Here is an 18,984-nt window from a genome sequence, read left to right as displayed (position 1 = left end):
TCCTCAGATAAACTGTTAATAACACCGCCATATGTACATGTAGAAAAGTTGTTACTACACCAGCTCGTTTTTAATCACATACATTTTAATATTAACGTATATGTTATGTTTACTAATAACCCTTTCCACCATGTTAGACCCATGAGGCTCATGGGAAAAAAAAACAAGTGGGTACTTTGTTGCGAGCCGGTCACATTTTGCAGATGCACTTGACCAGTCAGGTAGGTTAGCAACAATAGCATCAGCGGACCATAAAAGCAAAACTGCAGAATTGTAAATAACACGTGCTTGTTTTCATTGAGCTGCATTTTGTCAATGTGTCGTTCGGTCATGTTAGGCTTATACTAATTATAACGCGTATCTACGTCAATTCACCGCCGTTTCTCCATTAATTCGAGTGTAACGTTAGCTACCGTTAGCAAATGTGCTACAATTTAAATCGTGAGCTAGCATTGTGTATCGTTCCCCAATGCGCCGCGAGTGAATGTGCAAGTCTAACTTCAACCTGCTTCTCAATAACATTTAACCAAGAAAGTGCATTAGCAACATCGTCCGTTGAATGATCACAGGCCCCGGGGATGGCTGCAGCCTGGCCGAGTACATCCAGAAAGGGTGCCATCAATCTCCACTCTGACGCCAATCCAAACGACGAGGTAATACTAGCTTTTGCTGCAAGTAAATCAGCCAAACGTTTTTTGTTTCCATCTGGAAGTAAACGTAGTGCAAATGTTTATATGGAATATTTTTCTTCATGCAAAAAGAAAGCATTGGAATTATTTGGTCCACTATAAGTAAGAAAATGTGGACCCTAGTAATTTATACTGCACATAAACACAAGATGACTCAAATGTCTTTTTTCTCCCGAATTCCATTGCAGGATTTTGACAGAATTGATGATCTGTTTGATGAGGCCGTGCTTCCGGATTCAGTTGATAAGGATGAGGACATGACTTCAAATGCAGATGCTGGAAGGAAAACGCCAACAACTGCGGAGAATGACGGAGATAATGTCAAGACGGGCTTAAAGGAGCCAAACAATCCGCAAAAATTCCCTTTATACGTAGGACCTTTTTCCTGGGTGAGTTACACATCACGATGTATATTAACACAAGCGGATGCATTTTCACGGTAGCCACAATACTAGAAGGAATGTGATGTACTGGAAATAAAAGCGCAAATTGTTGATTTCGGTCTCAAAAGTAGGTATGTGTACCGAATTTGGTACTTTTATTGGCACCGACCTAATTCCGAAGCTGCAACCGGGTGTTGATTCACGTAAAATCAATTTTCCGTGACAACAAAGTAAGTATGCCTGATAGATGACACTAAAACCTTTGCGATTTCAACACCTCCAAATTTGGTCATGAAAACTACAGCTAAGGTGCCCGTTATAGTTAAACAGCTGGTGTGTACAATACTTAACAGTTAGGGCTGGGCGATATGGCCTTTTTTAAATATCTCGATATTTTTAGGCCATATCGCGATACACAATATATATCTCGATATTTTGCCTTAGCCTTGAATGAACACGTCATGCATATAACCACAGCAGTATGATGATTCTATGTGTCTCCATTAAAACATTATTCTTCATACTGCATTAATATATGCTACTTTTAAACTTTCATGAAGAGAAGGAAATCACAACTAAAAAATCACTATTTTTTTCATATGGTGTTGATCTGGAAATGTTTGCCTCGGCATTTTGATGGTGTGGACGTGTGGCACCGAACGATGTCGACGTGCGGAGTAAGCACTCTTCATTGTCTCGCGGGTGACTTTTCAAATGATGCTACATATTAGCAGTGTAGCCGAGTGTCCTGGGTTCGCCTATACAGTGTACGTATCTAATAAAATAATAAACAGAGACATTAGAGCAGGTTCGGTAGCCACCGCTTCTTTAATGTCAACATCACACACCTCCTTCCACAACCACACACACCCTACGTCACAGCCCTACGGCAACAACTCTGGAGGGACAAAACTCCTCCTCCTTACCTAACACACTCCGGTAACTTGGGACACCCTGAACTGTTTGTTACAGCAGTAATGCTACTTTTTATAGCAACGCTTTGGCCCCACACTTGACAAATTACGGTTGTCTGTTCGACATCTTCCCACTTGAAGCCAGACAATGGCGGTGGTTTTGCTGTTTTTCTTGGGAATTAATTCTTCCTTCATTTGTTACCAGGTTCGCACCTTCTTTCTCTCGTATTACCGCTAGCATCACAGCTAACTTTAGCCATGCTGCTACCTCTCTGCTCGGGGAGGGCGTATACGTATGTGACGTATGACGTGCCAGTATGTGACGTGTGTAGAAGCTGAGCTTGCTGCCTGTGAGAAGGAGAGACTAGAAAGAGCGAGTAGGGCATGCAGTTTAATGCCCGCAGCTAAAAGCAACTGCATGAGAACGTATACTCGATATCACGATATAGTCATTTTCTATATCGCACAGAGACAACCCCGCGATATATTGCGTATATCGATATATCGCGTATATCGATATATCGCCCAGCCCTAGTTCATACTGCATTAATATATGCTCATTTTAAACTTTCATGCAGAGAGGGAAATCACAACTCAGTCAATTGACCAACACTGTATTTATTTAACAGTTATTAAGCAGTGGCACAAACATTCATGTCATTTCAAAACAGAACGTGCAAGATTGTCAGAGACATTTTAAAACAAGCTATTAGTCCACTTTTGTGCATGATGTCCTCAAGATGACAAATCAAACAACACTAAATTAAAGTGCACTTTTTGTACAGAACGCCGCTACAATAGTTTAAAACAAATAAAGTGCACTTCTGTGCATGATGTCACACAAGATATTTCAATAACTGTCAAATAAAAATTAGCTGCATAATAGGAAATCACATTGTGTACGTCCTTCGCTATGTGGTAGGTTTCGGCGGACGTTATCTCCTCATGTCGTGGACTATTTTTTTCATACGGTGTTGATGTGGAAATGGTTGCCTCTGCATTTTGTAGGTGTGGCACCGAACGGGGATGTTGACGTGCGTAGTAAGCACTCATCATTCTCGAGCGGGTGACTTTTCAAATGATGCTACATTAGCAGTAATGCTACTTTTTGTAGCAACGCTTTCGCCCGACACTTGACAAATTACGGTTGTCTGTTCGACATATTCCCACTCGAAGCAAAACCACCGCCAGACGATGGACCCCGTGCTGTTTTTCTTAGGAATTAATTATTCCTTCATTTGTTACCAGATTCGCACCTTCTTTCTCTCATATTACCACCCGCACCACAGCTAACTTTAGCCATGCTGCTACCTCTCTGCTCAGCGAGGGCTGACGTATGTAAGAAGGTGCGCTTGTTTAAGTCTCTGTGAGAAGGAGAGACTAGAAAGAGTGAGAAGAGCCTGTAGTGTAATGCCTGCAGCTAAAAGCAACTGCGTGAGAACGTATACTCGAATATCACGATATAGTAAATTTCTATATCCCACAGAGACAAACCCGCGATATATCGAGTATATCGATATATCGCCCAGCCCTTATTACAGTACAAGCAATTTTTAAGGCGCAACAAAAGACTAGATTCAGCTTCATGGAAAAAACTACTCCCTGAGTAGGCAACACATCTAACATATTGGAATTGCAACAGCATGGAAAGTGTACTACAAAATACTTGCAAATGAGACTTAGAACGGTAAGAAGTCAAGATATAATGACGAAACAGCACAATTATCATTACCTTTTGTAAATATAAAATTAAAACATGTAGATTTTAATAAACAAATTAATTACACATGAATACATACAGAAGTACCGGAAATTGGTACAGATGAGTACCGGTGTCGATTTTCAGGTACCAGGAATCGGTACTGTATTGATTCAAATGTGAAATGTAACCATCCCTACTCAGGAGACCAATTTGTAATACAAATTGTACTTAGAATTCAGTTTGAGTATGTACAAATGGGTATTTAGAATTTGAAGATGAATAGTGTATAACAATGTACATGGTATATTGATTTATTAATAATTATGTATTTTCACATTCAGTTGTAACAGGGCCATTCCACTGAATTAGTGCCATTTGCGTCCCATAGAAATGAAATGCATGACAAAATTAAATGTAAAACAACGTTTCATTAAGCCAAGTGTCCTGCACAGTGATCTTATGACATATTTATTAGTAAATTAAATTTAAAACATTAATATGAACTGCTTTGAACTTTGGGGGAAAATAGCATTTGTTGCCTAGCCATGCTTCCTAAAATTAGACTTTACCATGAAATATAATCATTTCAATCATTCTGAATGTTTTTTGTTTTTTTTGCATATTTATATTACTTCTTATCCCAACTATACTTAATTTTCTTTAATTAAAAAATTAGTTTATCTGATATATGTTTACGCGTGCCTGGGTTTTCACCTGTTAACATGCTTTAAGCATAACATCATGTGGTTATTTATAATTTATTTGCTAATTCTATGCCATAAACTCAATCCTGTTGCTTTCAGTTCTGTTACTCGAATAGGTTATCTATTAATAGGAACCTCGAGCAAAAATTAAATAGTGGCTCGAGATTCACTAATACACATGTTGAGTAGTTCAATATGTGTATTATCGATATTGGAGTGGACAAAATACAGAAATTAAGTTTAATTTAAGACTTAAAACAACCAAAATTCGGTGGAATGACCCCAAAGTTTTACTGATCAGGGGCCGTATTTATCAAGCGTCTTAGAGTGCCATTTTACACTTAAGTCCTGAGAATTTGCGAAATTTAGTCCTACTCTCAAACTTAAGAATAAAAGCTATTTATCAGCTTTCTTAAGTCTAAGAATCACTCCTACTCTCCACGATATTTAAGAGACCTTCAAAGGTGTCCTAAGTGGTTAGGAGTTGCCAGCGGGTAATGGCACTGAGGCGAGAGAGACGTGCGCGAACATTCAGGGAGCGAAAGGATGTCCTGGCTTTGTTTGATGACGAGTACCTGATCAAACGGTATCGTTTAGACAGAGCGGGTATTATTTTTGTCACGGATTTAATAAGGGGCGTCATCTCATCAGCAACATCACGCAGCAGAGCTTTCACAGCAGAACTAAAGGTCATCACAATCCTTCGATATCTCGCCACTGGGAAAATGAATTGGAAAGAAAAGGAAACATTTATTTTTGATTCATTGCCAATATTGTTTGTTTGTTTTGTATTATTTTGTAGTTTATTGTCAAAATATACACTCCCATTGTCCACTTGAATATTTCTAAGATATTTCTTTATTCTTAGACAAGAGATTCCCTTCCGTGATTGGTCATTTCTATGGACACAGAAATGACGTCACCTAAAATTCCGTTTACGGCACATAGTAATGTCGTAATTCAGCTCTGAGTGTGACTCTTAAGATTCAGTCCTACACTTCGCTGAAAGTGTGAGTAAGACTCTTGATAACTATCTTTTAAGTGCCGCTTTCAGCGAATAATTTCTTTACTCATAAGTCAACTCTTAGCAGACTTCTTAGGAGTAATTCTAAGACGCTTGATAAATACGGCCCCAGGTCATGAAGTCCAGGATAAAAGCCGTCTATTTTTCATATCAATTTCCAAATATTCACACTGTTTACGGGGGCAATACCTGAATACCAACACATTTTCATGCTTCATAAATGGGTTGCTCGGGTTTAAGTATGGTTAACACATAAAATGTGCCTCTGACAAAACTATTGCGATTAGGGGGAAAATATATATAGCGTCAAGACAGTGCCAAAATTCTCAGACTAATTTTACGTGCGTGTTGACTCATAAAACGCTTGCGTGTCCTTGTATAAACATGTATATTTAATGACAAAATACACTAATATTGGGTTATTTTGACTAAAGACTAAACTTCTTCAGAAGTGACACACAACAGTTTCCTCGGATTGACTCTGACGTGGAGACATTAGGCGTTTAAAGTGACCAACCAGAACGGAGGGAAGTTGCTGTGCTGTGTATTCAATAGGATAGGGTTGGATATAATTTATTTATTTATCCCACAATGGGGAAATAATTGCAGTGCAGATATAAAAAGTCCACAAAAATAAGGTAAATATTAGGGCTGTCAAACTTAATGTGATAGTATAGCGTTAACTATCATTTCCTTTACTGGCGCACATTTTTTTGCTGCGCGATAAACGCGCGTGCATCCTGTCTAACCCTCTGTCCATTCCATAGTGTGGGAAAATGTATCTGCGTTCAGTTACTGTTGAGCCACAAGCGGGGGGAAAATAGTAAGCAGAAATGGAAATAGAAAAAGTACAATATGGAAAGCCCATGTCCAAAGCCACGGCAAGTCGTTCTCCCAAAACGAGACCATTTTCATCCAGAAATTGCCGTGAGCCATCATCACTGGAGCAAATGCCTGCTGCAATGCTTGCATTCGGAAAGGCAAAGTTTCACTTGTATGTTTAGATTAAAGATTAGTGCAATGATAACAAAAAATAGACATTCTTACTGTAACTGGTTTAGTAAGATGGGATACAAGCTAAGAAGGAAAGAAAGGCGGTAGGCAGGAAGTCAAGAGGCACTTTTTTAATTGTCATATTTTTATTGTTATCAAAACGTGTCAAGACCCCGCTTGTCAAAATAAAAGCGCTACGCATCACATCCGGTCCAACTAGACCAACTAAAATGTGTTACATTATCATCATGCTTTGATTGTAAAATATGTTTTGTAAGGTAATCTGTCATAGTTCAACCTAAATAAAGCCTAGTACATCAGTTGAGGAAAATAGGGGGGAAATTGTCTGGCGGGCTGAAATATTGTGTATATTCGTTTATAACCCATTCTGGTTGATAGTCCTCAGAATGTTTAGCGGGCTGAATATTTGTAATTATTAAATAGCCTGCTCAGTCGCCTTGTGGATAGAGTGTCCGCCCTGAGATCGGTAGGTCGTGAGTTCAAACCCCGGCCGAGTCATACCAAAGACTATAAAAATGGGACCCATTACCTCCCTGCTTGGCACTCGGCATCAAGGGTTGGAATTGGTGGTTAAATCACCAAAATGATTCCAGAGCGCGGCCACTGCTGCTGCTCACTGCTCCCCTCACCTCACAGCGGGTTGAGCAAGGGGATGGGTCAAACGCAGAGGGTAATTTCACCACATCTAGTGCAGGGTTTCCCGCAGCTTCTAAACTAAAGTCTTAACAAGCTGCTCAGCTTAGTTCTGCCTCTGTCAGTACGTCTCTGCAGCACCCAGCATTGTCCCACCCACAGAACCATCTGAATGGTTACACGCAGAGCAGTAACAGCCAATCAGCAGTGTGTATTCAGAGCGCATGTAACAGCCAATCAACAGTGCATATTCAGAGCGCATGTAACAGCCAATCAGCAGTGCGTATTCAGAGCGCATGGAGTCAGTGCTCCTGCGGTGGAGTGAGCAGATAGGTGTTCAGCAGGTAAGTCAGCGTACTCTCCCCAAATTATAATAAACACCTCCCAGTCAACTACTAGTAACATCACTATGAGCCCGTTGACGTTCTAGAAATATAAACGGCAGCTCAGCTCGCTCGCAGTCCTTGAGGTGAAGGCTAATTAGCTTTTAGCGTAATGCTAGCTCACTGCGCGGTGTGTGTGCGTGCGTGTGTTATGGACAGCAAAGCCCTGTCTGTCTGAGAGAAAGACAAGCAAGACAAACAAATCAATAAAGGTAAACAGTACTTATGTTCTTCTCTTTCCCATTTCCCCATCTTCTTGTACCATTTAGTGGACATCTGACGAAGACGTCTTGTCTGTGGCCCAAAGGTTAGACGTAAGGGATATCGAGGAGATCAAATTTGCAGAGAACAAAGCAAATGGCCAATCAAGAGGGTATGTAACAAGTCGATGTTCACACTTAGTTCACTTTCATGGCCTCAAATATGGCCTCAAATATGCTGTTTATGCTTCTTTTCATCCCCTCTTTTATAGCTATGCAAAGTTGGTGGTGACTTCAGGAAGGTCCGCAAAAATATTGTTGGATAAAATACCACAATGTACGATGGATGGGGAAAAAATAGACTGCCGCCTTGCCACTCAGCAAAACTTAACTGTGTTCGAATATGTTGCAAACAAACGTAAGAGTGCCACCATTTTCTCACACTAACAATGACCCTTTTTACACTGACCACCAAATCTGATTTTTTTACCCCTCAAATGACACAGATCTGATTTATTTTTTTTGCCAGTCTACATGCACCAAAGTGCTTCAAATCTGATTTTCTTTTCGCAATAGATTCAGGCCACATCAAGAGGTAGTCTGAATCTGATCTTTTCAAATGTGACTTCAGTCTAAACGGCAATGCAACCTGAATACGACTTTTGCGTCATCTTTGGGCAAACTACCAGGGGTGTAACGGTATTGTAGATACCACGGTATTTCGGTTTCAAAGTCTTTGCAATATTACTGTGATGCCTGGCGGTATCAAACAAAATTTGGTGTGTAGTTTTTTTTTCTGGCATTTTAGCTTTGGCCAGGTCTGGAAATAAACTACATCTCCCAATATCCTTTGCGCAGCGCCCAAGTGTATGTTGTCGATGAGAGGAATTATTTTGTGGGTTTTTTGGACATTCCCTGAAAACTGTCATCAAAATCTATGTATAACTATTTGAGTTATGTTGCTAGCAAACAGAAAAACAAACCCTGGCGAAAACATAAGCTCTTAAGCTTTGATTGATTGATTGAAACTTTTATTAGTAGATTGCACAGTTCAGTACATATTCCGTACAATTGACCACTAAATGGTAACACCCGAATAAGTTTTTCAACTTGTTTAAGTCTGGGTCCACGTAAATCAATTCATGGTAAAGCTGAGGTAAGAAACTCTGTGTTTTGCAAAGCAATAGTTTCGTCTCGAGCGTTTCCAAGGCGACGCACAGCCAGACAGTCACATCGTACCGTACGGATGTAATCACCAAAAAAATGCTCAATGTGGAAAATATGAGGAAACTGAAAGACTACTTGATAAATCCTCAATTCAACCATCCATGTTTTCTCATCAACTGTCATACAGAAAATATATTTGAAGCCAGCGAACCAAAACATCAGTTTGTTATTTACAACATTAAAAGTTAAATTTGTAATTAATTTTTCTGAGAGACAGTATTTTTCAGGCTTATATAAACATGTCCCCTGTCAAGTATACTGCTTGTCAGAAAGTAAAAGTTGAAAGACAATGAAGTGAACATAAGTGTTTTACACTGGATGTTTACGTTGTCACTTTAAAGAAACGCAGCTGTAAGTATTTTTTGAATTATTTGCTTGAAACGGTGGATGTACCGACACAATTATTTGTGCTTAAAAAATCATATTTGTATTAAGATTTGATAATTTTAGCATTATGTTTATGGTTCACTTACAGTAAATGTGTTTATCTTAAACATTTCTGCCAATTCATTTTACACACTAACATTTTTAAGTCTCTTTTATTTTTTCCGACATATGCCATGATAATATCATACCGTGGCCTTAATACCATGATATTATCGTACCGTGAGATTTTGATACTGTTGCATCTCTTTGAGCTTCGTTATTAGTGTGCACGGGGAAGGACGCAGCTTGCCAGCGGAAGTGGATACTACATCAAAACATCCGGTTTCGATGAGCAAAGTCTTTTTTCGGTGGCTGAATATTTTTAAGACCTATATTTGGATTCCAAAGAAATAGCGATTGTTGAAGAACTGGAGTTGATGTTGTGGCGTATTTGCTTATAGGTTACATATATTGCTTAAGTTGTTTACGTAAGTGAGTTGAAGAATAAAGCTAACATAGATTCACGCTGATGTGTTGCCTCTACTTAACAGCCATAAAAAGATTCAAACTCTCCCAAATATATAACATTATATACATCCATTCATACATTATATTACTTGTATTTATTTTCACGTGAAGAAAACACACATTATTTTATTTTGTAGTAGCGACTTTCTTGTTCATTTACGAAATCTGGTCAACTTCGTTTGTTTTCTCACTTAATCAAACTGTGCATACAAGTGACGTCGAGGCCACTTTGGGGCCTGTGCGTGTTTATACTGGAGTCTGATAAAGATCACATTTTGCTTGCGAGTGTAAACAGTCAGCTGGAAAAAAATCAGATTTGAGCTACTTTTGACCTGCAGTGTAAACGTAGTGAATGATATACTGTACATCCACGTGACTTAAGTGCTTTTCATAGGCTTCCCAATGCGCAGTAATTCCAGGGACTGCGATTCGCTGGAGAATACGCCATTACCCCGGAACAACAACCCTCCTCGCAGTATACCCACTCACTTCCCGCCGCATCCCCTCGGCAACATATTTCCCTCACATTCCAGCCCTTTCCTCGGCCAGCCACCACCTCCCTTCCCACCTGTGCCCCCCAACATCCTCCCTCCTCCTTTGTTTCCTCCTCAACTTTTCAACGCTCCGAGACAGCCGTCTCCAAGTCTGCATATCAATCCAGCCTACATCTCACCACCACCAGAAAGACACAGCAGGCTTTCTTACAATATGCAAAAGTGAGAATGCGATCAATTTCACACCTTTGATAAAGTTGTCTAAGACACAAAAATTATTTGTTGGATTCATTTGTTGCTGTTGTAAAAATATCTTTGTATTTTGCTGACAAAGGGGAGACAGGGATTATGAGGAGCTGTTGAACAGAAATAGGGCTGTGGCTAGCAGCGCCATTACCAAGGCCGTGACCGGCGCAACAACCGGTAAGTACACCTCATCATTTTTATGTTATGCTGGAAATTACTCTCATATTCTACAGTCTGTCATTAACGCATCAAATGCCCATGTTGGCTAACAATACTTGGATAAACTGCCAGGAATGCGTTGCAACAGATTTTTAATGGATTTTGAGTCATTCTTCACTGCTTATAGATTGTGTTCAGATTAATGAGAATGGATCAATCTGCATTGTTTTTGATACATTTGTAAAATTTGCAGGAGTTTACAATAAACCAACAAAATAAAAACGTATTTAAATAGCCCGACCCATCTCACATTGAATAATTTAGAGTACGGCTGTATTTAGACCTGGACCGATATTCGATAAGTCAATTAACCGACTCTAAAAACTCTTAAAAGACTCTTGAACACATCATAGTAATCACCTAAATTCCCCCCAATAACAGATTACCGTATTTTTCGAATTATAAATCGCAGTTTTTTTCATAGTTTGGCCGGGGGTGCGATTTATACTCTGGAGCGATTTATGTGTGACATTATTAACACATTATCGTAAAATATCAAATAATATTATTCATCTCATTCACGTAAGAGACTAGGCGTATATCAGCAATCGTCTCACACACACACACGTCAACCAATAAAAATTTGGGGGGGGCAGGTCATGGCAGAAGTGCATTGTGGAAAAAAAGATGCTACCTGCTACTACTTCCGTACCTATGAAAATGTATCATTTCAACATTGGCGGTAACTTATAAAAACTGAGAAGGGCTGAACAAAAATGGCACCGAAAAGGAAATCATATACTGCAGGTTACAAGCTGGAAGTAAGGAAATATGCAGAAGAAAACTGCAATCGAGCAGCAGAAAGAAAGTTTGGAGTAAGCGAGAAACTAGTAAGGGACTGGCGAAAAGCGGAGGCTACTCTTACTGAAATGAAGAAAACTTTTAAAAAAAGCTAATCGCGGGCTAAAAGCTAGGTGGCCACAGCTCGAGGAACGAATTCACAAATGGGTGCTTGAAAATTGCCTTTCAAATGTCTATTCTTGGTGTTGGATTTTATCAAATAAATTTCCCCCAAAAATGCGACTTATATGTTTTTTTCCTTCTTTATTATGCATTTTCGGCCGGTGCGACTTATACTCCGAAGCGATTTATAATCGGAAAAATACGGTAACTCGCTGGAATATAAAGACAATATAACATACATCCATAAACGTGGATGCATATGCAAAAGTGCAATATATTTATCTGTACAGTAAATCTATTTATTTATATCTGCACCTTATTGCTCTTTTATCCTGCACTACAACGAGCTAATACAATGAAATTTCGTACTGTATATATATCTGTACTGTAAAGTTCAAATTTGAATGACAATAAAGGAGTCTAAGTCTAACCGAACGATAAATGACAATGGACATAAGTTCGGTTGTTACGGGTTACAAGAGCAGCTGTGGGCATTTCTACAACAAGCACATAAACTATAGTAATGGTAACCGCTGTAAAACTCCCGGCGGTTAGTATTACTGTATTAAATTAAAATGATCCAAAAACCATGATTTAATAACCACACCTTAATAAAATTATGGACCGACTTTGAGACACTTGTGATTAAGGGCTTTATAAATAAACTTTGATTGACTAGCGTTAGCTTGCTAGCTAGTTTAAACAAGAGACTTTAACGTCTTTCCCCTTTAAAAAACAATTCCCCAATCTAAACTTGTATAAACACATTACTGTCTAAACAACTAAGATACATTATTTATTTTTTATTTTTTTAAGAAAATACCACTTCTCTAACATTTTTTAGTGTTGGTATAATTACTTTTATAGCAAATTCAACAATACCACTATAATAATGATTGCTACTCGATCTCACCACTAGCCGACTCGTGGTCAGTATAGGGAAAGGCAAGATGAAGTTAGAGACAAGTCGTTTTACAACTTTGGGTCACTGCAAGGACACACAACTCTTACACGGCAGGAGTGTGGCAAAAGTCTTGTGTAAAAATACAGCCAATCTGGGTTCCTGCCTCACACAAATCTGATTAGACACATTTTTTATGCACAGACAAGTCTTAGATACAGATTGCTTTACACTTACACACATCTGAATCTGGACACACAACTCTTTAACGGCAGAAACGAAGCAAAAGTCACATCAACTTAAAACACTCAGGTTACACACACACATTGAGATCGACTCACGTATTTGTACACCGACACGTAAATTGGATTACAGACGCACAGACTGAGATACGCGTTAGCAAATTATTTTGCAACAAAAGTACTTGCATACCGTATTCTTTTTACATTTTGAAATGTGTATGTATGAAAATGTATATATAAAATATGACTTTTCCACCCCTTTTCTCTTTCTCTTTATTACATCAAAACTACATGACAATCTTTATGACTATTATCATTTAACACTATTTTGTGTTTTACTTTTACTTCTTTCTAGGGCTGGAACTAACGATTAATTTGATAATCGATTAATCTGTCGATTATTACTTCGATTAATAATCGGATAAAAGAGACTACATTTCTATCCTTTCCAGTGTTTTATTGGGGGGAAAAAAGCATATTGGCACCATACTTATTTTGATTGTTTCTCAGCTGTTTGTACATGTTGCAGTTTATAAATAAAGGTTTATTACAAAAAATAATAATAATAATAAATTGCCTCTGCGCATGTGCATAGCATAGATCCAACGAATCGATGACTAAATTAATCGCCAACTATTTTTATAATCGATTTTTATAATCGATTTAATCGATTAGTTGTTGCAGCCCTACTTCTTTCAAATCGATTTGTTTTTTGTCAGTATACATCCAACTTTTCATTTAGTGGCACATCTGACAATGCACAATCCTCCCTACACCATTCTCCTTGTCTGATCTATGTATTGTGTTTTAGATCCCCCTTACTTCTGTAAATATGCACTTCATTGAAATGAAGTTAAAAAAGTAAACTTTATTGCTGACCTTAACACGCTAAGAGGAGCCATCATAACACCGCTAGTGCCGCAGAGCTAACAAGTAGCCACAACAACAACACGGCACTTCCTCATTATACACCAATGTCGTCTTACAATGATCAAGGTGCAATTAATAACCCCTAGAATTTTTCGCACATTCTCCATGTGCTTACTGCTAGTTTTGCTGCAATAATAATGACAATTTGTTGTAGATTGTATTTATTTTTTCATTTTCAGCGGAACTTGATTTGTGAACTGTTCTTGAATTGGTTATTGAATAGAGGTGGGGAAAATGATCGGTTCTCTGATGCATCACGATTAGAACGTGGGTGATTCATGAACTGCTGGACAACTGTCGAGTCATAGATTATTTACGTATGTTAAATAAAGTAATACAGACACTTGTAAAATGTGGCAGTAAGGATGATGTTCTTTAAAGGTTAGCTGTAGGATTGGTTGCAACTAACCAAGGGAGAACTATCAGCGAACATTCTTTTAACGCCTTTTGTTAGCTGGGTTAGCGCGGACAAATACAGAGGAGGAAAGGACAAGCTATGCTAGCCATGGCACTAAGCTATCTTGAATATGAAGAAAGAAAATAATACGGTAAATGTTGTGTTCACTTAAACAGAAGGCTAATGCTGTGTTACAGCAGAGTAACTAGCCAGGAAGAGGAAATTAAAGTTAAAGTACCGGTACCACTGATAGTCACACACACACACTAAATGTGGTGAAATTACCCTCTGAATTTGACCCATCCCCTTGTTCCACACCATTGAGGTGAGGGGAGCAGTGAGCAGCAGCCGCGCTCGGGAATCATTTTGGTGATTTAACCCCCAATTCCAACCCTTGATGCTGAGTGGAGGTAATGGGTCCCATTTTTATAGTCTCCGGTATGACTCGGCCGGGGTTTGAACTCACAACCTACTGAGCTCAGGGCGGACACTCTAACCATAAGGCCACTGAGCATGTTAGCAAGTTGATTTATAAGACAGGAGAGACAAAAATACCAACACTGATGAAGCATATAGACAACACACGTCTTTGAGGCTGAGCTGCAAGTTTATGGTGACTGGGACTAAAGTGTCTGAACATGTTGTGGTTTTAGAAGGCACAAATATTTATTCAAATATGCTTGCTCACCAGGTATAGTCTATTTATTTGTTCGTTTAGCAGGTAGCTAAATTTCTAACTGATCTAGTCTTCTCTATATATATATATATATATAATATATCCTCTGTGCATAAACATCCAAAATTCCAGAAATGATGCAATACTGCATACGTCAGTAGCCAAAGGAGTCTTGTAGACATTATTATTAGTAATTAAATGTAATACTTTTAGAATATATAACAATACATTATGTTTTAACAATATATAATTGAATCATAATATACAATACAGTGAATATAGATGAATAAATAATCAATTTCCAATTGAATCGTAGCCTCTGAATCCTATTCGAATCGTGACGTCTCCAATGATTCCCACCTCTATTCTTGAACAGGGTTTGTAAATAAAAAGGTTCATAAGAAACATAATGAACATTAACATTGGGTTACAGCCTCGACAAAAGTCCATATTTTAGTAAAAGTTTGTCCACTTTAAACACAATATAAAGTCCTATACAGTCCTGTATATTAAAGAAACATACCGTATTTTTCGGAGTATAAGTCGCACCGGAGTATAAGTCGCACCGGCCGAAAATGCATAATAAAAAAGGAAAAAAACATATAAGTCGCACTGGAGCTATGAAAAAAACTGCGATTTATAGTCCGAATAATACGGTAAGTGGGTCGTGGATCAACTTTCTACTTAATTACAAAATCAGAACAACGAGCTAGACTGTCCTCATATGTAGCCGCCCTGCCAATGCGCACACACTCGGTCACTAGTCCTGTGGTGCACTCACGGTTTGAAATCACAAAACTCATTAACTTTGCCACCTGGTCAGTGCAATGATTAGGAATAAAATAAAATAAAATCCACTTTACCTTGTTGGTTAATCTTCTTGGTGTGCACCGGAAGGGAGGGCGAAGGATGGAAGGCATTGTCGACAACACTGTGGATACTTCCTGAATGTTTCAAACCACACATTACTTGTTCCACTGTGTTACTTTATCATTAAATTTACATTTCATGATTTATTTAAGTTTCGCAAAATTCCATACAAATCAAAAAGCTTTGTGGTGCATGTTTTCCATTTTTTAATGCACTGTTGAAGCATTAAAGCATATTTCAGAAAAAATACATTGACCTAAATAAAAGTGGGTTGTGACATAATGACTGATGGAAAACTATTTTATAAGGGTTTTTTTCTACCTCTATATGTGTGAGCTGCGTATTTCAGCTGAGGTTTGCTGCATGTGTTCATTGCCGACACTGTCTAATGCAGGAGACCTGCGGGTAGCCATGGAAACGCTGTTAACGGCCATCGCCATCATTAAGCAGTCCAGAATATACGGAGATAAGCGCTGCCAAGCCCTGGTCACCTCCCTCAAAGACTGCCTGGTGTCCATCCAGGGAGACTCTGGCCACAGGTTTTTCAGCGCCCCAACACAATCACATGACATGAATCACACACAGTCTAATAATCCCTGATTGATTTCCAGCAGGAGTAGCAGTCATTCAGACACCCGGGTCAGAGATCGGGAGCGCCACAGAGAGGAGTTGCCTAGTTGGGAAGGAGCCGGAACATCCCGGAGGCACAGGGAACGTTCCCGGAGTCGAGAGAGGGAAAGGGAGCGCTTGCGGGACAGGCACAGGGATCAGAGAGACCGCTACCGCTGACTCGGTAAGATTGTATCGTCACAGCTTCGTGGTCCACTTTGACATCGCAACACTTAAAACGTCACATCCAAGCCAGAGGAGACTCCCCGATGATGCTGTCTGTTAGCATTTCTCTCACAATAGCCTTTCACTTCTTTCTTCTTTTTAAGACCATGTTGATTGCAGAACGTATTGACAAACTGGTACGCCTACTTTCTGGGGTCTACTCATGATTCGGTAACTAACACTAGAACAAGGGCATTTGTTTTTGATCGGCACTACTCTTAAAAAGTGAGGGATATTAATCTGGAATTTCAGGATGAAGCTAAAATGCATGTAATTAATTTGGAATGTCCAACTGTTCAAAGTTTTAGTATTAGTTTTAAAACTGGCTGATCTCTAACAAGGATGGCAAAATCCCTACAAGGTTTCTGATCCTTGAATGGATCAATGGTCAGTGTAGGTTTTTTGCTTTCAAATTTGATTTCATGATTGGGAATTGAAAAACAAAAAAACATTGGATTACTGTCATCCCTAGTCTCAAATATTGTCTTCAGTACATATTTAATTTTTTAAAGCCTATTGTACAATTTCTTGTTCCTAAATTAAGTCTTTTAAAGCCTAAAAATGGCTAAATAAACAAAACAGAAGTACAATACAATACAGTAGTAGTATTAGCCACAACAGGAGAGCACATCTATCAGAGTGCGTTGTTTAGTATTGTGGCTACTGATTGGTTCAGCCTCAGGCAGCATTAATATATTGGATTAAAAGAGGGGCGTTATTTCATGTCTGGAGGGCTCTGATGTTGAAAAATGTATCTTGAAAGTCAAACAGTTTTTATACTCTATTAAAATATTTTGGTAAATTATACAAACTTTGCGGAAATTAATTTATCACGGCCATGTTCGGATCCAATTAACAGCCATAAACAAGGGACGACTATTTAAATTTCATTTTGGGAAATAAAAAATATTAGTTTGGGGGAAAACGCTATTCCAGTGCCGAAGAGCAATAACAAGATGTAAAAATGTGTAATTTTACATTTTTATTCATCAAAAATTTATATCAGCGTAAAACTGACCAAAAACTCTTTTTTTTTAATTTTGACACCAGAACTAGAAGGTGGTCATCAAAAATGAGACCATGGACTGCCTGTAGGGAAAAAACAGTTTGACGTTGTATTGTTTGTCCAAAAGATCATGGATCAATATTTATATATTTTTTTTAATATATTAACGCTGGATACAGTTAAGGCTATTAATTGTTTAGTTTGATTAGGGAAAAAAAGCTTTGATTTATTTTCTGTTGCTTCGAATAATCGTTTAACTGTAATATATAAAAATGTATCAAATTCAAAAGGTAGTGTTCGGAACTTTAAAAGCTTAAGAGTGTCATCAGCATACGCTGAGAGACTGGAGGTGCCTTTCTGTAATAAATGTATTGATCCATACAGGTCTCACACATCTGTTATTACCATTCAGCTCCTTGTTAGAGAACAGCAAGTTGTGTAAAAAAAAATGTAGTAGTGAAACATTTGGGCTTAGAACATTCATACTTCACCTGTAAAGGTTATAGTGCTTTTTAGCTTCATCCTGTATTCAATATCCCTAACTATTTGTGTAGTGTACGTCATAAAAGTTCCTTGAAATTATTTAAATGTATAAAATGCCACCAATGATTAGTTTTGAGAACACTTGTGTATCGTGCGTTCACAAAGTAATCGGACTACTTCAATTTTGGTCACATTTATGTTGCATATTTAAACAAAGCTGTAAGCATGATTTTTTTTACCCTTTAAAACCAAATTACTAAACCTAATAAAACAAAATATGTATTTTACTTTTTTGGCAATCTTTGCAATGACTTAAAATAGAACTCACCCAGCTGTTTTATCATGTTTACACTTTGCATGGAGTTAAATCCAGTTCATAGGTATTGCACAATTAATGTGAAAAAATTGAGTGACGTCTGAATACTTTCTTTATTTTCTGTAATACGTTCCCAAATGTTTTTAGAAAATATACTTTCCCCTCTAGACACTGCTGTTGAAGTGTTCAGGGGAGTTTTCTTTTTAGTTTCTGCACAAACTTGTAAATAGACTTAAAATGTTGAGTCTGTAATTGTTTGTCAACTCTTCATAGGATATGTTGTGTGTAGGTTAATTGAGATTCCAATCATACCTGCCAGAATTTGCATTTGAAAATACCGAAACGCACCCTGCAGACTACACCGCACCGACGTTTGTGCCGCTCCAACAATGCCCAAGTTTTCTTTTTGTGGAAGTAAAACATACACAAATGGGAGGACGGCAGGTCAAAATACGGAAGTTTCCTGGAAAAACAGGAGTGTTGCCAAGTATGATTCGAATCCTTGCATGTGCAGAGACCTGCAAATGTATATAACATGTCATGTTGTTCATTCTTTTGTAATATAAAACATCCCTAAAATGTACCCATGTTTTATTTTTCTTTCTCAGTTCTAAATACTTTTTGGTTTGCTCTTTAGTAGGGATTGGCAACCCAAAGTTTTACTGAAGACTCATCATTTTGAGTGATACTTTTCCACAAA

The 18,984-nt window shown here is 38.3% G+C and overlaps 1 protein-coding gene across 2 annotated transcripts; it reads left to right on the top strand.

Moving 5' to 3' along the window:
• The first annotated feature begins 162 nt into the window (after positions 1 to 162).
• LOC133616114 (cleavage and polyadenylation specificity factor subunit 7-like) lies at positions 163 to 18,867 on the top strand. Of its 2 annotated transcripts, none has more exons than XM_061975221.1 (9): positions 163 to 221; positions 570 to 653; positions 878 to 1,078; positions 7,716 to 7,819; positions 7,919 to 8,064; positions 10,162 to 10,483; positions 10,596 to 10,684; positions 16,040 to 16,184; positions 16,260 to 18,867. In XM_061975221.1, the coding sequence occupies exons 1-9, from the start codon at positions 204 to 206 to the stop codon at positions 16,432 to 16,434; spliced, it is 1,284 nt and encodes a 427-aa protein (XP_061831205.1). In that variant the 5' UTR covers positions 163 to 203; the 3' UTR covers positions 16,435 to 18,867. The 2 variants fall into 2 exon arrangements, with proteins under 2 accessions (XP_061831205.1, XP_061831204.1); XM_061975220.1 differs by having other exon boundaries at positions 16,257 to 18,867.
• Positions 18,868 to 18,984: the final 117 nt, after the last annotated feature.

Source organism: Nerophis lumbriciformis, linkage group LG15 (assembly GCF_033978685.3).
Source record: "Nerophis lumbriciformis linkage group LG15, RoL_Nlum_v2.1, whole genome shotgun sequence".
In the NCBI taxonomy this organism is placed as follows: Eukaryota; Metazoa; Chordata; class Actinopteri; order Syngnathiformes; family Syngnathidae; genus Nerophis; species Nerophis lumbriciformis.
This window is presented reverse-complemented; position numbering and strand designations above follow the sequence as displayed.